This window comes from Ochotona curzoniae, unplaced genomic scaffold, assembly GCF_017591425.1.
Source record: "Ochotona curzoniae isolate NIBS_2020 unplaced genomic scaffold, NIBS_Ocur_1.0 contig_2692, whole genome shotgun sequence".
Taxonomy (NCBI): Eukaryota; Metazoa; Chordata; class Mammalia; order Lagomorpha; family Ochotonidae; genus Ochotona; species Ochotona curzoniae.
The window spans coordinates 10,935,212-10,953,341 of record NW_024465556.1 but is presented as its reverse complement, the minus strand read 5'-3'; the positions used below and the strand labels follow the sequence as shown (position 1 = coordinate 10,953,341).

The window sequence follows — 18,130 nt, the reverse complement described above, 5'->3', positions numbered from 1 at the left end:
GAACTTAGAAACTTTTTGCCTACTTGTTTTATTTTCATTGAGTCAGGAATAGTTTGTACATATCATAGTTTGAGAATTATCTATTTTAAATGACTTTACCTTTTGGTTTCTTTATTTTCAAATCTAATCTTTGGATATATTATACATCTATCACATTTCACAGATTTCTCCTAAAAGGTAGTTCCTAAATATCTTCATTTAAAGATATCTGTTTTTTGTGTATTTTTTAAAGGTCCTTACTCCTTAAATGGATATAGAGTGAGAGTATATAGACAAGACTCTGCCACCCAGTGGTTTACTGGTATAATTACTCATCATGATCTCTTCACCCGCACCATGATCGTTATGAATGATCAGGTAAACACTAACTGGTATTTCTGAAATGAGATTTTTACAATATATGTAGTCTGTGCCAACAGTTTGGCACTAAATAATTTTCATCTCTTAGGTTTTTACACTATACTAATATGAATAATAAATTTAAATTCACCGATGTCACATAGCTCTAAGTCACTTCAAATGAAAGGGATACTGACACCAGATTTATTTCAACTCATGCAAGATCAGTCCTTGAAATAAGCGTCAAAATCTTTTCTTGATTAGTCTTCATTTTAACTGAGATTACCTGATTTTTTTTTTTGTTTACTTGAAATCTTTTTCTGTCCATTTAAAAAAAAATAGCAAATTTCTTTTCACCTTTAATATACATTATATGTAACAGAACTTCTTTATAAACGATTCAAATACTTTGGTTAGAATTTAGTTAAAACACTAAGCAAATGGTACTAGGTAGCCAAACTTTCCACATTTCAGAAAAAGATCATTTGAAGAACGAGGTACAGATAGAGAAAGGGAAAGACAGAGGGAGAGAACGAGTGAGATCTTCCATCCACTGGTTCACTCCCTAGGTGACCACACTGGTCAGGACTAGACCAGCCTAAAGCAAGAAATTTCTTCTAGGTCTCTGTCAGGGGTACAAGGGTTCATGCACCTAGTGATCTTCCTCTGTTTTTTCTTGCCCATCAGCGGAGACCTGGATTAGAAGTAGAACAGCCAGGACCTGACCAGTGCCCATATGGGATGCTGACATTGTTGGCTGTGTCTTTACTCACAATGCCACAGCCCTGGATCCACCCATTCACCTCATTTTTTTTTTTTTTAAGATTCCCCCCCCCCCCCATTTGAAATGCAGATTACAGAGGAGAAGGTGGAGAGACAGAAAAATCTTCCATGTGCTGATTCATTCCCCACAATGGCCACAATAGCCAGAGCAGAGCCAATCCAAAGGCAGGAGTTTCTTTTGGGTCTCCCATGTGAGCGCAGGGTCCCAAGGCTTTGGGTCATCCTCAGCTGCTTTCCCAGGCCTTGATCAGGGAACTAGATGGGAAGTTGAGCAGTGGAAACAGGAACCTGCACCCTTAGGGGATCATGGCAAATGCAAGGTAAGGATTTAGCCACTAGATATCCACACTGGGCTCCATCATTTACACTTAAGACGTACAAAATTGCTTTCAGTTGTACAAATAATTCTTTGGACCTGGCGAATAACTTAGTATCTAAAGTCCTTGCCTTGCATTCACCAGGGTCTCATATGGGCGCTGGTTTGTGTCCCATCCATTTTCCTGCTTTCCATCCAGCTTCCTGCCTGTAGACTAGGAAAGCAGTTAGGGACAGCATAAAGCCTTGGGACCATACACCCACCCGCATGGGAGACCAGGAGGAGACTTCTGGCTCCCAGTTTTAAATCAGCTCAGCTTTGGCTGTTGTGGTCACTTGGTGAGTGAATCAGCAGGTAGAAGATCTTCCTGTCTGTCTCTTCTTCTCTCTGTTTATCTGACCTTCCAATAAAAGTAATAAAATTTTTTTAAAAAGTTCTTTAACTTTGTTTTGAAATTACTTATTAGCATGTTTTAAAATCCTTTTCTCTATCCAAGTGTTTCTTCATTTTTTATCAGCTATTTTTAAAAATTACTGAATTCAATAGAGACATATGGAACTCTACATTTTCTGGTTAACCTCCTAAAGTGCATATAGTGGTAAACCTGCACTGTGAACTGATAACTCGGCCTGAGATCTCTGATGTAGATGGCAGTGTTTGCATTGGTGGGAGACTGCATTTAGGGAGCTATAGCTAGAAGACCTGAATGTTTTAGTAGACCAAATACTTGCCCCTACTTTGTATTTTTGGGTTTTTTTGTGTGTGTGTGGGTTTTTTTTTAAAGATTTATTTATTTTTATTGGAAAGTCATATTTACAGAGAGGAGAGACAGAGAAAAAGATCTGCTCGCTGATGCACTCCCCAAGTAGTTGCAGCGGCCGGAGCTAAGTTGGAGCCGAGTTTGTCCAAAACCAGGAGCTTTCTCCAGGTCTCCCATGTGGATGCAGGGTTCCAGTGCTTTTGGCCATCCCTAATGCTTTCCCAGGCCACATGCAGAGCTGGAAGGGAAGTAAAGCACTGGGGATACGAACCAGTGCCCATATAGGATCCTTGTGTATGCAAGGTGAGGACTTTAGGCACTAAGTTTTTTAAATTCATTTTAAAACTTTGATATCTATATCCTCTTTGTTATTCTCACCATTAAGTGTATACTCTCAATTAACTCTTACCCTTATTTTTTTTTAAGCATACTTAAAATGTATTTGCTTTTAAATTTTTGATAAGTAGTTGAGGAAATGTCACAGAATTGAAGAAGTAACTTTGACAGCAAGTTTTTGATAGTGTGGTTGAAATACCCATGTCCTCCATGTAACTGGGTTTGATTTCTGGGATTTGCTCCCAGCTGCAGCTTCTTGCCAGTGGCAACCCTGGGAGGAACAATAATTGGGTTTTGCCACACATACAGGAGTTTCTGGGTCCTAGCTGTAGCCCCAGCAACTTTGGGCGTTTAGGGAGTGAGCCAGTAGATAGGAGCTCTCTTTGTGCCAAATTAATGAATGAATTTTCCTTAAAAATAGCTTAGTATTGATTGAAATGATTATTGTAAGTATGATAGTATCTTACAAATTAAGGATCCTGAACTGTTTTCTAATAGTTTATACCAAGTTGAAAATAATTGCACCAAATACCACTTTGGTTAGCTAACTGGTTTACTTTTTGTTTTTGTCATGATTCTAGGTACTAGAACCACAGAATGTCGATCCTTCTATGGTTCAAATGACCTTTCTAGATGATGTTGTTCACTCTTTATTAAAAGGTGAAAATATTGGTATTACATCACGACGTAGATCTCGTGCCAATCAAAATATCAACACTGTTCACGTATGTATGTTATTAACCAATTGATTTTTATTAAATACTTTTCTTTAGGTTACACAGATTCAGGTAGTAAACAGTCGTTGTTAATGTTCATTTTTAGGGTCATTATACACGTGCCCAAGCAAATAGTCCCAGACCAGCAATGAACCCCCAAACTGCTGTACCAAAACAGAATACACACCAGCAACAGCAACAAAGGAATATCCGTCCAAATAAGAGAAAGGGCTCGGATAGCAGTATACCAGATGAAGAGAAGATGAAGGAGGAAAAATATGATTGTATATCACGAGGAGGTAGGACCCACTTTTTCCCTTAGTGAAGACAAACGAAATACATTTTAAAGCTACCTACTTAGTATTCATTATGAAAACATGACTGTTCTTTTTTTGTTTTAATCTTACAGAAAATCCTAAAGGTAAAAGCAAACACTTGATAAATAAAAGAAGGAAGCCTGAGGATGATGAAAAGAAACTAAATATGAAAAGACTGAGAGCTGACAATGTTTCAGACTTTTCTGAAAGCAGTGATTCAGAAAATTCAAATAAGAAGGTAATAGATAATTCCTCCAAGCAGAAGCCAGAGGATGAATTGAAAAATAAAAACAATTCTAAGATAAATGGGGAAGAAGGAAAATCCCAGAATAATGAGAAGGCAGAAGAAACATTGACAGATAACCAGACTAACTGGGATCAAATACAGGATGATAAGAAACAGGAAGAAGCAGAAAAACGGAAATGTGTTGACACACAGCTACAAGAAGAAATGAATATCCATTCATCTGAGCAGGCCATACTTTCTGATCGCAATTCTAATGATGTACTTCTTCAGGAATGCAGTATAGAAAACACAGTCGAAATATTACCAAAGGAAAAGTTTACAGCCAGACCACCAACACCAAAATTTGTTATTGACATCACAAATGACACTAACTCAGAGAAGATGGTTCAGGAAAGCTCAAGTACCTTTGGTCTTCAGCTTCAAAAAGTGGATCCTACTGTTAGCGATTCAAAACATTCAATTACCAATACAAAATACTTGGAAACAGCAAAACAAGATTCTGACCAGAGCTGGGCCAGCGATGTAGTTAAAGTAGATTTAACCCAATCAAATGTTAAAAGTGCTTCTTCTGGAAATGATCATCTAAACATGGAAAAAGAGAAAAATCAGTTTGTTCCCTACGTTTCTTCAAGTACAGTGTCTGTTTCAGAAGATAAGCTACATAAACGCAGCCCACCCCCAGAGACCGTAAAATCTAAACTTAACATTTCAGTAGATGTTCACAAGGCAAAATCTAATCCTTCACCTGAAGTTAAACCCAAAATTACTCATTCTCCTGATTCTTTAAAATCTAAGGGTACCCATGTGAATAGCCAGGCCACTGGTGAAAGAAGACTAGCTAATAAGATGGAACATGATTTATCAAGGTGTAGTTTTCATCCAGTTCCTACTCGAGGCAGTACAATGGAAACCACTAAGAGCCCCCTGATCATTGATAAAAATGAGCATTTTACAGTTTACAGAGATCCTGCTCTTATTGGGCCAGAAACAGGAGCTAATCATATTTCACCTTTCTTAAGCCAGCATCCTTTCCCTCTTCATTCCTCATCACATAGAACTTGTTTAAATCCAGGTACCCATCACCCTGCCTTAACTCCTGCACCTCACCTATTAGCTGGATCATCTAGTCAAACTCGCATGTTGTTTAAGAATTTTTTTTTTTTTGGTTAAAATAATATTTTATGATTTTTATGTATTATTTATTAATATTAATAATAAATTTTTTTTTTTTTTTTTAGATGGATTTTATTTTATTTTTTGGAACAGAACAATTTAATTGGTACAGTTTTAGGATTATTTTATGATTTATTATTAAGGTGAGAATTTTATTAAAATTTTTTATATTTAATTTTTTAGGAATTTTTAGTTATGTTTTTTTTTTTTTAATTTTTTATTTATTAAAAAATTTTTTTAAGGAAGTAAATGTTTTGAAATTTTTATTTATTATTATTTATTTTTTTTTTTTTTTAAATTTTTTTTTTAAATTAGAATTTTAAATTTTTTATTTATTTATTTTTAAATTTTATATATTTTTGTATTTTTTTTTTTTTGTAAAATTTTATAAAAAGTTTTTATAGAAGATTTTGTTTTTGAAATTAAAAAAGAACACAATACACAACCCTAGAACCAAAACCAATACCCCAAAAACAAAAAGATCTTGGTTCCAACCAAAAACAAACAAAAAACAAAAACAAAAAAGAATAGAAAAAAAAATAAAAAGACCAAAAATTAAACTAAAAAACACTGTCTCGCGTACCAAACCAAAACAAAACCACCCAAAAAACACGACACAAATTAAAAAAAACATAAAAAAAAACATAATTCCAACATACCCACAAAAGACATAGGCCGGTTACAAACCAGGTTTAAAACTAAAAACAAGCCCATCGCACGACAGAAACAAAAAAAAAAAAACCATAACAACAAAAACTCCAATCGTCCAAAATAAAACAAACTAAAAAACACAGAACAGCTCCCACCCCCTCAAAACGCTACAAATTATCCCCCCAAAAAAAAACCAAAAATCCCCACTATTCACCGAGTAAAAAAGGACCTCTCAAAACACAGAGCCGCTCCACAGACATAAAAAAGCAGCCAAAAAAACCCTCAAATAAACAAAATAAAAAAAAACATTCTCCGTCCCGCAAAAAACCATCCCCTCAGAAAACCGATAAGTAAAGTAGTATCATACAATTACAAAAAGCAAAAAACATACTGGAGAAAATCCAAAAAACCCACCAACGCCGACAATCAACCCAAAGTAGCCCAAGCAAACCTCAAACAAAAAAACAATAATCCAAACCAACAACAAAAACCAAACAACTCCACCCAAAAAACCATAAAAATAAAAGTAAAACCCCACCCCACAACAACTCACCAAAAAAAAAAAACAACAGAAAAAAAACAAAACCTCCAAATGCACAACCCCAAAAAAAAAGAAACAAAAACAAGCCAAAAACAAAAATAACCACCAAAAAAACCAAATACCCAAGCACCAATACAAACCCACCGTGACAAACAACCGCAAAAGAAAAAAACTACAAAAAAAAAACCAAAAAAACAATAGCGAAAAATCAAAACAAAAAAACAAAACACCAAAAAACAAGAACAACCCCCAGGAAAAATAACAAGAAAGCAAACTCAAATAAAACAAACCCAGCCTTACAAAAACACATGGCAACAACAAAAACACGACAAACTCACTTCAGCCACACATCAAAAAAAAAAAAAACACCAAAAAGTCGCAAAATGCGTTTATTAAAGTTAAAGAGCACACCCAAAAAAAAACAAAAAAAAAAACACAAAAAAAAACAAAACAAAAAAAAAAATCTAGCAAACAACAACAACAAAAAACACAGACCAACAAGAAAATAACAAACAATTTGAGTTCCGCCCCCAAACAAAACAAGCCAAATACAAAAAATCCAACCAAAAAACAGAAGAAAGAAATTGTCCGCTCGCCACTCACCCCCCGTCAACAAAATTTAAAAATCAAAAAACCAACTTGGCCAACAAAACAACCCCAAAAAAATACGGCCCCCAACAACAACTAAAAAAAAAACAAACAAAAAAAACATAAAGCCAAAAAAAAAAAGACGCTAAATCACATACCTACAAAAAACAAGAAACACAACTACATGCACCTAAATGGAAAAAAAACACAAAACTCCTTACTTGAAGCATTTTTACAAACCGCACCATGAAAAAACAAAAATAACATCGCTGTCTCTCAAATAAAAAAAAACAAAAAAACCCGAAAAAACAAAAAGAAAAAAAAAAAAAACAAAGATTTAAGCCTCAACTGCGCAAGGCCCCACAAAAAAAAAAAGCACCTCTCCCCCACCCAACCCTTCACTAAATTAAAATAAAAAAACGCTTGACCAGCCAACCGCTTCAACACAAAATGCATAACCCTAAAAAACCCTCACAAAACAAAACCCGAAACACAAAATCCCCAGCCGACAACCAACTAAAGGGAATATAAATCCCCAAAAAAAAAGGACCCCGTCCAAAACATATCTTCACTACCAAATTCCCAAAAAAACTAAAACAAAATCCACTTATAACAACCCTTATCAACTTCAAAAACAAAAAAAAACAAACAAACAACAAAACAACAATAAAAAAAAAAAAAACAATACCCATGAATTAAACCCCAAAAAAAACCCAAAAAAAAAAACAACAAACCACATAAAAAAAAAAAACAAAAAAAGAAAGTACAAAAACAAAAACAAAAAAAAAAATAAAATAAACTAACAAAAAAACCCGCAACAAACAAAAAAAGTACCAAAAAAAAATCCAAGAAAAAAAACAACAAAAAAGGCCGAAAAAAAAAAACACAAAAAAAAACAAAAAACCAAAAAATTATCAAATCAAACCAAAAGAAACAAAAAAAAAAACAACCAAAAAGCAACCAAAAGAAAAAAAAAAAAAATAAACCCCCCCCAACAAAAAGCACAACCGAAAAAAAAAAAAAAACACCCGCAAAAACAAAAAAAAAATAAAAGAAAAGAGAAAAAAACGCCAAGACGAAAAGAAAAAACAACATCCAAAAAAAAAAAAAAGAAAACCAAAAAACGAGGAAAACCAAAAAAAAAACAAAAGCTAAACAGATCAACAAAAAAACGAGAAAAAATAAACAAAAAAAAAAAAGAACAAAAAAAAAAAAAAAAACCGAAAAAAAAAAAAAAAAAAAAAAAAAAATACCAAAACCAAAAAAAAAACACAAAAAAAAAAAAAAAAAAAACCCACCCCAAAAAAAAATAAAAAAAAGAAAAAAAGAAAAAACCAAAGAAACAAACAACTAAAAAAAACAAAAATAAATAACAAAAAAAGACAAACCAAAAATCCAAAAAAACAAAACAAAAAAAAACTCACCCCCAACAAAAAACAAACAAAAAAACCCCTCAAATAAAAAATCCCCCCCACACCAATCAAACCCCCCCCACACGACCCGAACCAACCCCACCAATACACAACACCAACTCCCCCCCACCCGAACCACACCCCCCGCAACCATCCCCACCCGCCAACCCCCCCTATCCTTTTCGTTCACCCGCCCGCAAAGGCTAATTCCACCGGAATAAAACCACTACTACATACACTCTTTCCCCCCCCTACATAACCACCCTCCCACCCAACACCCCCCCCACCACTACTACCCAGCCACAGACCCATGATAGCCATCAGCCGCACCAACCTTGGTGGCCACCCGCGACTGGACAGTGCTCATGCCAGCAGCTTGAGCCATTTAGCACTAGCACACCAGCAACAGCAACAGTTATTACAGCACCAGTCCCCTCATCTTCTTGGACAAGCCCATCCTTCTGCTTCATATAATCAGCTTGGACTTTACCCAATTATATGGCAGTATCCAAATGGTACACATGCTTACTCAGGACTTGGTTTACCTTCTTCAAAATGGGTTCACCCAGAAAATGCAGTTAATGCTGAAGCTTCTTTGAGGAGGGTAAGTAATACCATACCAAATGCTGTTTCAGTATCATTTTTAAGGTCATTTCCTCTTACAAAAATGCATTAGAATTTTCTAAGCAAAAATTATCTTTTCAGATGTTTAGTACCCTCAGAACTCTCGAAGTGAAAATGTCAGAAAAACCTATTTTTAAGAAATAAACTTGAAGTAAAACTTAAATTGTAGTATTTATTTATAGATTTAGATTTATTATATATAATTGTGTTTTGCCCAGAGGAAGTTCCTCAAAATAAAATTCCTGAATTAGAATTTATATATAATTATAAAGCTTTTGATACATGTTACCAAATTATCCCTAAACATTTTTTTTTTTATTTCCCACTTGAATACCCTGAAGTAATGGTATATATATTGCAAGTCACTTGTTTTTAAGGGCACTTGGCCTTTCAGGTTGGAGAGTTCCAGTATTTGGGAAAGTTAGAGCTAAGATTCTGTTTCCCTAACAAGTATTAGTGAAGTTGACAATCTGTAGGATTCATATGTTCCCTGGCTATGTGGTTTCTTGAGCAAGTGTATAAGAAGTGATTAACAGCATTCAGTTATAAATACAGGAATAGATGTGAATGTTAAACTCAGATAAACTCTGTATAGTCCAGGGTGCTTTTCATGTATTTTCCCAAATCTCTGTGGTTTATAAAAAGCATAAAGTTTACCATCTCAGCCTTTAGAATGTGCACAGTTCAGTGCTATTAAGTATGTCCATACTGTTGTACAGTAGATCTCTAGTAGTTTTTCATTGGTAGAAATGAAACTGTGTCTACCCATTAAGCACAAATTTCGCTTCCTCTAGCCTTGGCAATTATTTCAAATTCTTGACAAGGTTAGACACTTCATACGAATACAGTCAGATGACGTTTGTCTTTTATTTTATTTTTGTTTAGCATAATGTCTTTGAGACTCATTAAAATCGTTGTATGTGACAAGACTTTTTAACTTAAGTCTGTATAATATTACATTCTGTGTATATGCTGCGTTTTGTTTGTTCATTTATCTGTTGAAAGAAATCTTGATTGCTTCCACTTCTTGCCTTTGAGAACAGTACTGCAAAAGGCATGGGTAATTTGGAGTCTGTTTTGTTTTAACAACTTCTTAATACCATCATTTTTGGAAAACTCAAAGTGGGCCAGAACCAGAGTAGATTTCTTGGGGTGCCATTGCAATGACAATGTTAATTATTTCATTAGTTATTTTGCAATTAATACTACTTACATGTGCCATTCATAAAAACAAAGATGGTACTGATCATACCACAGTTTTGTTAGAGGAGCCATTTAATTTTGAGTAACAATAATGACATAGTGTGGTCAGGAGTCTTAAGCTATGCTTCCAAAAGTTCATGAAAAATTAAACTAAAAGGTAGATTTGTTTTGGTGAAAAAATTTTGGAATTCACGCATACAGTGGGTCTTAAGAGTTTTGAGAAATATATATTATAAAACTGTGGATTTCAGGTTTTGTGCACCAAAGTTAATCTGTGTTGTAATTATATTTTTCCACAAGCTTTATGAAGTATCATTGCACTTTTCTATTTAATGGGATTATGGTCATAGCATTTGTCTTTAATTTAAGTGATTTTACAGCATTGTATCTTCAACCAGATGAATTCTACTGCCTTTCACTTATCAATTCCGTATTTATAATGTTAGTTAACAACCAAAGGAAGTTCCTTGGTATTAAATCAGCTTCCTGCTGATAAATTTACGAAACTCAAATAAATGTCAATAATGGTATAGAAACAATTCTTAAGTTAGTGACTAAATGTATGCCTCAACATAGGGGGTCACTGTTACCATCTATTCAAGTATGAGGAAAGTAACATTGATACACAAAAGTAACTGTTAGACCACGCACGCCCACAAATTATGGTTGAACAATCATAGTAAACTGGAATATATTTGAGTTTTGAAAATTTTAAGTAAATTATTACAATAAATTGGCAAGTGAATGTGATTATAATTTATTTTTGTGAAACTTTAGAAATAACGTTCTGTCTTCACTATTAACACATATTTCTTTACATCATTCAAAATCATGTTCTTTATGTATCAATTATTGAATGTTAAACTATTAAGATTTGCTTTTAATAACAGTATATTTCTGAAAATTACTGTTTTAATACTAATGGATTTTCTATATAGAATGGAAAAATCTCACATAAATATACTGGTTACATATTAGGGTATTTCTTGATCTATTTCTGAAAACTTTAATATTTTTCTGAATACAGTATTGGTGTTTCATGATACTGTTTAACTTTTTATAGTAATTAAGCTCTAATTTTTTCTTTAAAGAATTCACCCAGTCCTTGGTTACACCAACCCACCCCTGTAACCTCAGCGGATGGTATTGGATTACTTAGTCACATTCCTGTGAGACCTTCCAGTGCAGAGCCTCATCGGCCTCTTAAACTCACAGCACATTCCAGTCCACCATTGACAAAGACTTTAGTAGATCATCATAAAGAGTAAGTTCACCAATGCTTAAAATAATTTAGTTTTTAACAGCTATGATGTCTCAAAACTAGGTCTTGGGGACTGATGTTGACATACAGCACATTAAGCTGCTTCTTGGGATGTCTGCATTCCTTATCAGAGTGGTTAGGATCAAGTCGCTCCTCTGCTTCCAGTTCAGCTTTCTGCTGATGTATGTCCTAGAAGTGTCCTAGAAGGCAGCAGGTGATGGCCGAAGTACTTCAGTCCCTGCCATCAGTGAGAGAGCCCTAGATGACTTCTGGCTCCTGGGTTCATCTTGCCCAGCCCAAACTTTTGCTGGTGTTTGTGGAGTAAACCCACAATTGGAAGATCTCTGGCTCTCCTCTGCCTCCCCAACTTTACTCTCAGATAAATAAACTTTAAAAAGAGAAAAACCTGGGCCCGGCACGGTGGTGCAGTGGTTAAGGTCCTCGCCTTGCACGCCCCGGGATCCCATATGGGCGCCGGTTCTATCCCAGCAGCCCCACTTCCCTTCCAGCTCCCTGCCTGTGGCCTGGGAAAGCAGTCGAGGACGGCCCAAAGCTTTGGGACCCTGCACCCGCGCGGGAGACCCGGAAGAGGCTCCTGGCTTCGGATCAGCATAGCATCGGCCCGTTGCGCTCACTTGGGGAGTAAATAATCAGACAGAAGATCTTCCTCTCTGTCTCTCCTCTCTGTATATCCGCCTTTTCAATAAAAACATAATAAAAATAAATCTTTAAAAAAAGAAAAAAACCTAGAGTTTAAAAAACTACCAATTTTCTGTATATTGATATACTATGATTTATTTGATGATGATGATAATAATAGTAATGTATATAATTCCCTTGCCCCAAATAATAATGTGCTTGCAAAGATGTGTTTTATAACAAGATGATGCTGCATAGAAAGTATCTTAGAAGAAAAAGTGGCTTCAGGAATCTTTGTATGCTTTTTTTTTTCTCTTTTTTGCAGAGAACTGGAGAGGAAGGCTTTCATGGAACCGTTACGGTCCGTTGCATCCACTTCAGCAAAAAATGACTTGGATCTAAGTAGGTCACAGACTGGAAAAGATTGTCATTTGCATAGGCATTTTGTGGATCCAGTATTAAATCAATTACAAAGGCCAACCCCGGAAACTGGAGAGAGATTAAACAAGTACAAAGAAGAACACCGTCGAATTCTTCAAGAAAGTATTGATGTTGCTCCCTTTACAAGCAAAATCAAGGGACTCGAGAATGACCGAGATAATTTTTCCAGAGTAGTGTCATCATCATCTTCTAGTCCTAAAAGCCATGTCATCAAGCAGGATAAAGATGTGGAGCGCTCAGTATCAGATCTGTACAAAATGAAGCACTCAGTGCCCCAAAGTTTGCCCCAAAGTAACTATTTTACTACATTGTCTAATAGTGTGGTAAATGAACCACCAAGATCATACCCATCCAAAGAAGTTTCCAATATTTATGCTGATAAACAGAGTAATACTCATGCAGCAACATCTAATCCTCAAACTCTGACTTCATTTATGTCATCTCTTTCAAAGCCTCCACCTTTGATTAAACACCAGCCAGAAAATGAAAATATGGTAGGTAAGATACCTGACCATCTTCCCCACCAAGTTGCATCTCACTCAGTAACAACCTTCAGGAATGATTGCCGAAGTCCTACGCATTTGACAGTTTCTTCTACAAATACACTCCGCAGTATGCCTGCCTTACATAGAGCGCCAGTGTTTCACCCACCAATCCACCACAGTTTAGAAAGAAAAGAAACCAGTTATAGTAGCCTTTCCCCTCCAACTTTAACTCCAGTGATGCCGGTAAATGCTGGTGTGAAAGTTCAAGAATCACAAAAGCCTCCAACCTTAATTCCTGAGCCAAAAGACTGTCAGGCTAATTTTAAGAGTTCTTCTGACCAGAGTTCGACAGAAATGTGGAGATCTAATAATAACCTAAGCAAAGAGAAAGCTGACTGGCATGTGGAAAAAAGCAGTGGAAAGTCACATGCTGCTATGGCATCTGTCATTGTGCGTCCACCGTCTAGTATAAAAATGGATAGCGTGCCAGCAGTGCAGTTAGCTTCTAAAGACAGAGTTAGTGAAAAATCCTCAACTGGAGCAAATAAAACAGATTGCTTCAAATCAGCAGAAGCTGGACAGACTGGAAGAATCATTCTGCCAAGTGTGAATTCAGACAGTACTCAAATAAAATCTGAAAAAAACTTTCAAGTCTCCCAGAGCAGTGTCTCCAGTTCAGTCATGTCTGCTGTAAATACATTGTGTAACACGAAAACGGAGATGCTCACATCTTCAGCCACTACCACAAGTGCTTCCAGCTTGGGGGGTGGCTCAGAAGTCATTTACTCTTTATCAAATACCATTTTGGTTCCTACATCATTAGAATGTAACACTTCAAAAAGTGTTAGCCAGCCAGTGGCACCATCACAAGAGTGCAAGGTCAACACTACAGCTCCTGTTCCACTGATTAGCGGTAAGACAGGAAGTGCTGTTCAGTCAAGTTCTGGATTCTCAGGCACAACTGATTTTATCCATTTAAAAAAGCACAAGGCAGCATTGGCTGCAGCTCAGTATAAAAGTAGTAATGTCAGTGAGACTGAACCTAATGTGAAAAATCAGACATCATCACACTCTGTTTCCCTGGATAGTACTGTAATCTGTAGTACAGTTAACAAAGCAAGCTCTGCAGGAAATGGGCAAGCATCCCAGACAAGTCAACCAAACTACCATACTAAGCTGAAAAAGGCTTGGCTCACTAGACATTCAGAAGAAGATAAAAATACTAATAAAATGGAAAGTTCAGGGAATTCTGTATCAGAAATTATTAAGCCATGTTCAGTCAACTTAATAGCCTCTACATCTAATGATATACAAAATAGCTTAGATAGTAAAGTTATAGTTGATAAGTATGTGAAAGATGACAAAGTAAATAGGAGAAAAGCCAAAAGAACTTATGAATCTGGCTCTGAGAGTGGAGACTCAGATGAAAGTGAAAGCAAATCTGAGCAAAGGACTAAGCGTCAACCTAAGCCAACTTATAAGAAGAAGCAGAACGATTTACAGAAGAGAAAGGGTGAAATGGAGGAGGACTTGAAACCCAATGGAGTTCTCAGCAGGAGTGCCAAAGAAAAAAGCAAACTGAAATTACAGAACAACAGTAACAGTGGTGAGTGAATTAGGTTTATTTCTGATAGAATGAGCTAAATTTTCTAGAATAATGACATGGTTCTCTGAAGATTTGTGTGTATTGGTTAACCACATTTCTGTATTTCATACCTGTAGTATGAAATGAGAAAAAAACCTTTTACCTTTCATGTTTAAGAGATCTGTAGTAATGTGTAACCCTTTGAGTAATGTAGGGGTTATTCGTAATTTTAACCATTTCTAAGAATTGTAAAAATGCAATTATAGCTGTCACAAAAGTATTTGCTAAAATACTTTTTTATAACCACATTAAACTGGGAGGGAAATTCTATTCTCAGTATCTTATTTAATGCATATTGCTATAAAATGATCTCAAAGTAGTATTATGAAGCCTGTGTCTCAACTCTTAGCCAGATGACAAAATTATAAACCTATTGAAATGATTACATGATCAACTATTTAATAATGCTGCTTAGTAAGTCTTTAACAGTGGGTAGAGGATAAAGGGGAGGGAGGTTCTTACATTGATTTCCATGTTCTAGGAAACAGGGAACCTAGTCTTTAGAGTGTCCATAATAAATAAAAAGCTTTGACATGTAAAACAACAAAAAAAATTCCTTAATGGCTACATATTAACAGAATAATTGGTACTTAACTAGTAATATTCACTATAAAGTGTTTATATTTTTATTCTAGAAGTAGTTTTTTTTCTCAGTTTGCTTATTTCTTTTTAGGTATGTTGCACAATGCAGAAAACACTTAATAGTTTCACTATATCCGTTTTCTCATCCATATACCGTATTTGAAATATCTGTGACAATGTGGACACTCGAGGAAGTACTTTACAAGCTTTTGAATGCTTGAAGTCTCTTATTTGTGCCTTTTCCCTGAATGAGGTTTTTCTATGTGCGTGTGTGGAAACCAGAGCAAACTGAAGGAGAGAAAAACAGGATGGAACATAGAAAAGGACAGTCAGAAAGTGAAAGAACGAAGGACAAGATCAATTAGAGACAGAGAGACTGACAAACTGAAATGCAAGTATAGTCAAAGACAGAGAGGGAGTTTGACTTCGAAGGATACCTTCCATATATTTGAATATCGCATTATGCATGCAGTGTTGCTCTTTCTTATATGTTCTTACTTGCCCTGTGAATTCATTAAGAGACTTAGTGTGGCAAAAAATTGTCTTTTATCTCATAACATTTCTTTTGGTGTTGGGTATTTAAATACTCAAGTATAACCTTAAAACAAAGATACAAATCTTCTAGCTTTTAACACTTGGGAAGTTTTTGTAAAGTTATGTTTGCTGATAAAATTAACTCAGTGAATAGTGCATGTTCTGAATTGAATATATGTCCTAAGTAAGAGGATTTTTTTTGGTTTTGGTTTTTATTTATTCATTATCCTAACTAAGCGTTTTAAGATGAGGCTGGGATTAGTTCCTTTTTCCTCATGAGTCAAATCTTCCCTGCTTGGTAACTAATATTTAACTTAGGAGAAGCTATTTAAATCCCATTTGTTGGCCAAATCTGAAGAATTATTATGTGTTAAATGCTTTTTGTTGATTATGAGCAAAGTTAACTTCCTTTGTTCTGAGCTGCCAAGCAAAGTTCTTTATTTTGTTAGCTTTCCTAATTTAAGGAGCTTCTGAGCCTTAGTGGATAATTTATTTTGTCAATCAAATATGTCTTTTTTTCTTCTAATGTTGAGTAGGATTGTTGTGATTCATGTTTAGCCAAAAAAAGGGAGTTAGGCCACTACTTGGTGCTTGATATATTTAATTATATGTTTTATTTACATATGCATATAATAGTATGATTCTTTTTCCATTCTAAAGCCAGATTTAATAGATTTCTTTTATATCTACTTTTTCCTCAAATACATATATATGTGTGTGTGTATATATATATATATATTTTGTTTGTTTGTTTAATTAAAAAGTTGGGTGCTTTTCTGTGACTAATTTTTATATAGTTGTATTTGTGCTCTGAAATAACTCACCAAATTTATATATCTGCAAGTCCTATATTATTCAGAAGTATAATTAGTTAATTTTTGTTTCTCCAAAAGAAAACTTTTAAAGAGATGTTGTATAATTTGAAGGTGGCATATATTTGTCTTTTAATTCTTTTTCTTCCTATTTACTATTGATAGAGCAGCTGTGTAGATTTGCTACTCAGGTTGAAAAGTTTATTCTGTAAAAGAAGCAGAAATACCCACTGATTTAGGTATTTTCTATTGACTAAATGTCTTCATCTCCAAATTTTAAGTTTTAGATATTACCAGTTTTGTTGTGTAAATACATATATAGTTATATTCATAAAAGCGTTTAGCTATGGTCCTGTGTGGCCTAGTCTAGAAGTGAAAATTATATGAAAACATTATATAGATGGTTCTGTGATTTATTCAGGTTTTTTTTTTTTTTACAAGAAAAAGTTCCAAGTGCCTATTTTGTATCATACCGCTAGTATTTTCTTTGCAATATCTGGCTCTTTATTACACTGTTTAAACTGTTCACAATACATAGTGAACCGTACTTTGAACATGTTCCATTATCTTGCATTAAAAGCATATTTGGGTTAAAATTATTTTTGTATTCAAAATACAAGTACATCGCATTTAGTTTATTTGTAGCAGCATTAAAAAGTAAATGATTAGAAGAAAATTTGCTGAATAAAAATTGGTCAGCATTGTAATTGTTCTATTGTTTATTCTTGTGACTGTAAAAGCTCTATGAAGTTCCTAGGAAAAAGTTGTCATATAGTGGAGAAAATAACAACTCTTTTAAACAAGTCTATTAAAAATATATTATAATGACGTAAGCGAGGTGTGTTCACTTATCTGTGTATACATGCGTAGTGCTTCTCTAGTGGATTTATGATCCCATAGCTTCTTGCCATAAAGATTAAAGGGAAAGCATTTCTGGAGGTGCTTAGTAAGTGGACCTGGTTTAATTGGACCACTCTACCTTTTGCTAATTCCTGTTTTAACATAGGTGATTTTTCTGTCATTATATTTCTATGTTATCAATACATATGTACTAGAACTCTGAACAGGAATTCTGCTGAAAGTCTGTGTGAGTACCTATTCTTAGAATATTTCTGCGAATTACAAAATGGGCCTGGTTAGAAAGCTTAAGGGTTGGAGAATGCTATTCATTTTTTCAGTATGACAAAAATGATAAACTAAATCTACCGTATAGACAAATTTATTAATATGGGCAGGAAAAATCCACTTTAGAGAAAAAAAAATTACTAGTCCTAGCATAGCTTGATCTTTGACATATATGTGAATAGTTCAAGCTTATGTATAATTTTTTTAAGCTCCTTTTGGTCTAAAGATTCCTCCTGCTGTAAGACGACTTAAACCAATGTTCTTAAACTTGTAAAGGTCAAGTTAATAAATGTGATGGAGCAACATTGTAAAGTATGGTAAAAAAAAAATTGTTTTCTACAAATACTTGACTGTATAATGCATTTGAGTTCAACAAATACAATCATGTTAATTTCTTTCCTTTCACTGCAATACTCTTCTGTTTTTCTGAATGTTATTGCTGCCATTAATATGTTGATATCAAATGTGGGGTACTATAATAAGGGACAGATAAATTTATAGAATTCTATTTTTAGTGATTGTTTACTATGTACATTTGTTAAAGAGTGTAGTCAGCTGCAAAATTTGCTTTGCTTTGCCTTTTCAGTATACTGATGCAAG

At 34.7% G+C, this 18,130-nt stretch overlaps 1 protein-coding gene across 1 annotated transcript in view; it reads left to right on the top strand.

Moving 5' to 3' along the window:
- Positions 1–18,130, top strand: part of JMJD1C (jumonji domain containing 1C) — a 173,104-nt gene that overhangs the window by 125,150 nt on the left and 29,824 nt on the right. Inside the window, exons 5-11 of the mRNA XM_040976042.1 lie at positions 233–357; positions 3,116–3,259; positions 3,357–3,549; positions 3,660–4,953; positions 8,486–8,783; positions 11,098–11,270; positions 12,232–14,438. Coding sequence (XP_040831976.1) covers positions 233–357; positions 3,116–3,259; positions 3,357–3,549; positions 3,660–4,953; positions 8,486–8,783; positions 11,098–11,270; positions 12,232–14,438 — 4,434 coding nt within the window. The remainder of the gene's footprint in view (positions 1–232; positions 358–3,115; positions 3,260–3,356; positions 3,550–3,659; positions 4,954–8,485; positions 8,784–11,097; positions 11,271–12,231; positions 14,439–18,130) is intronic.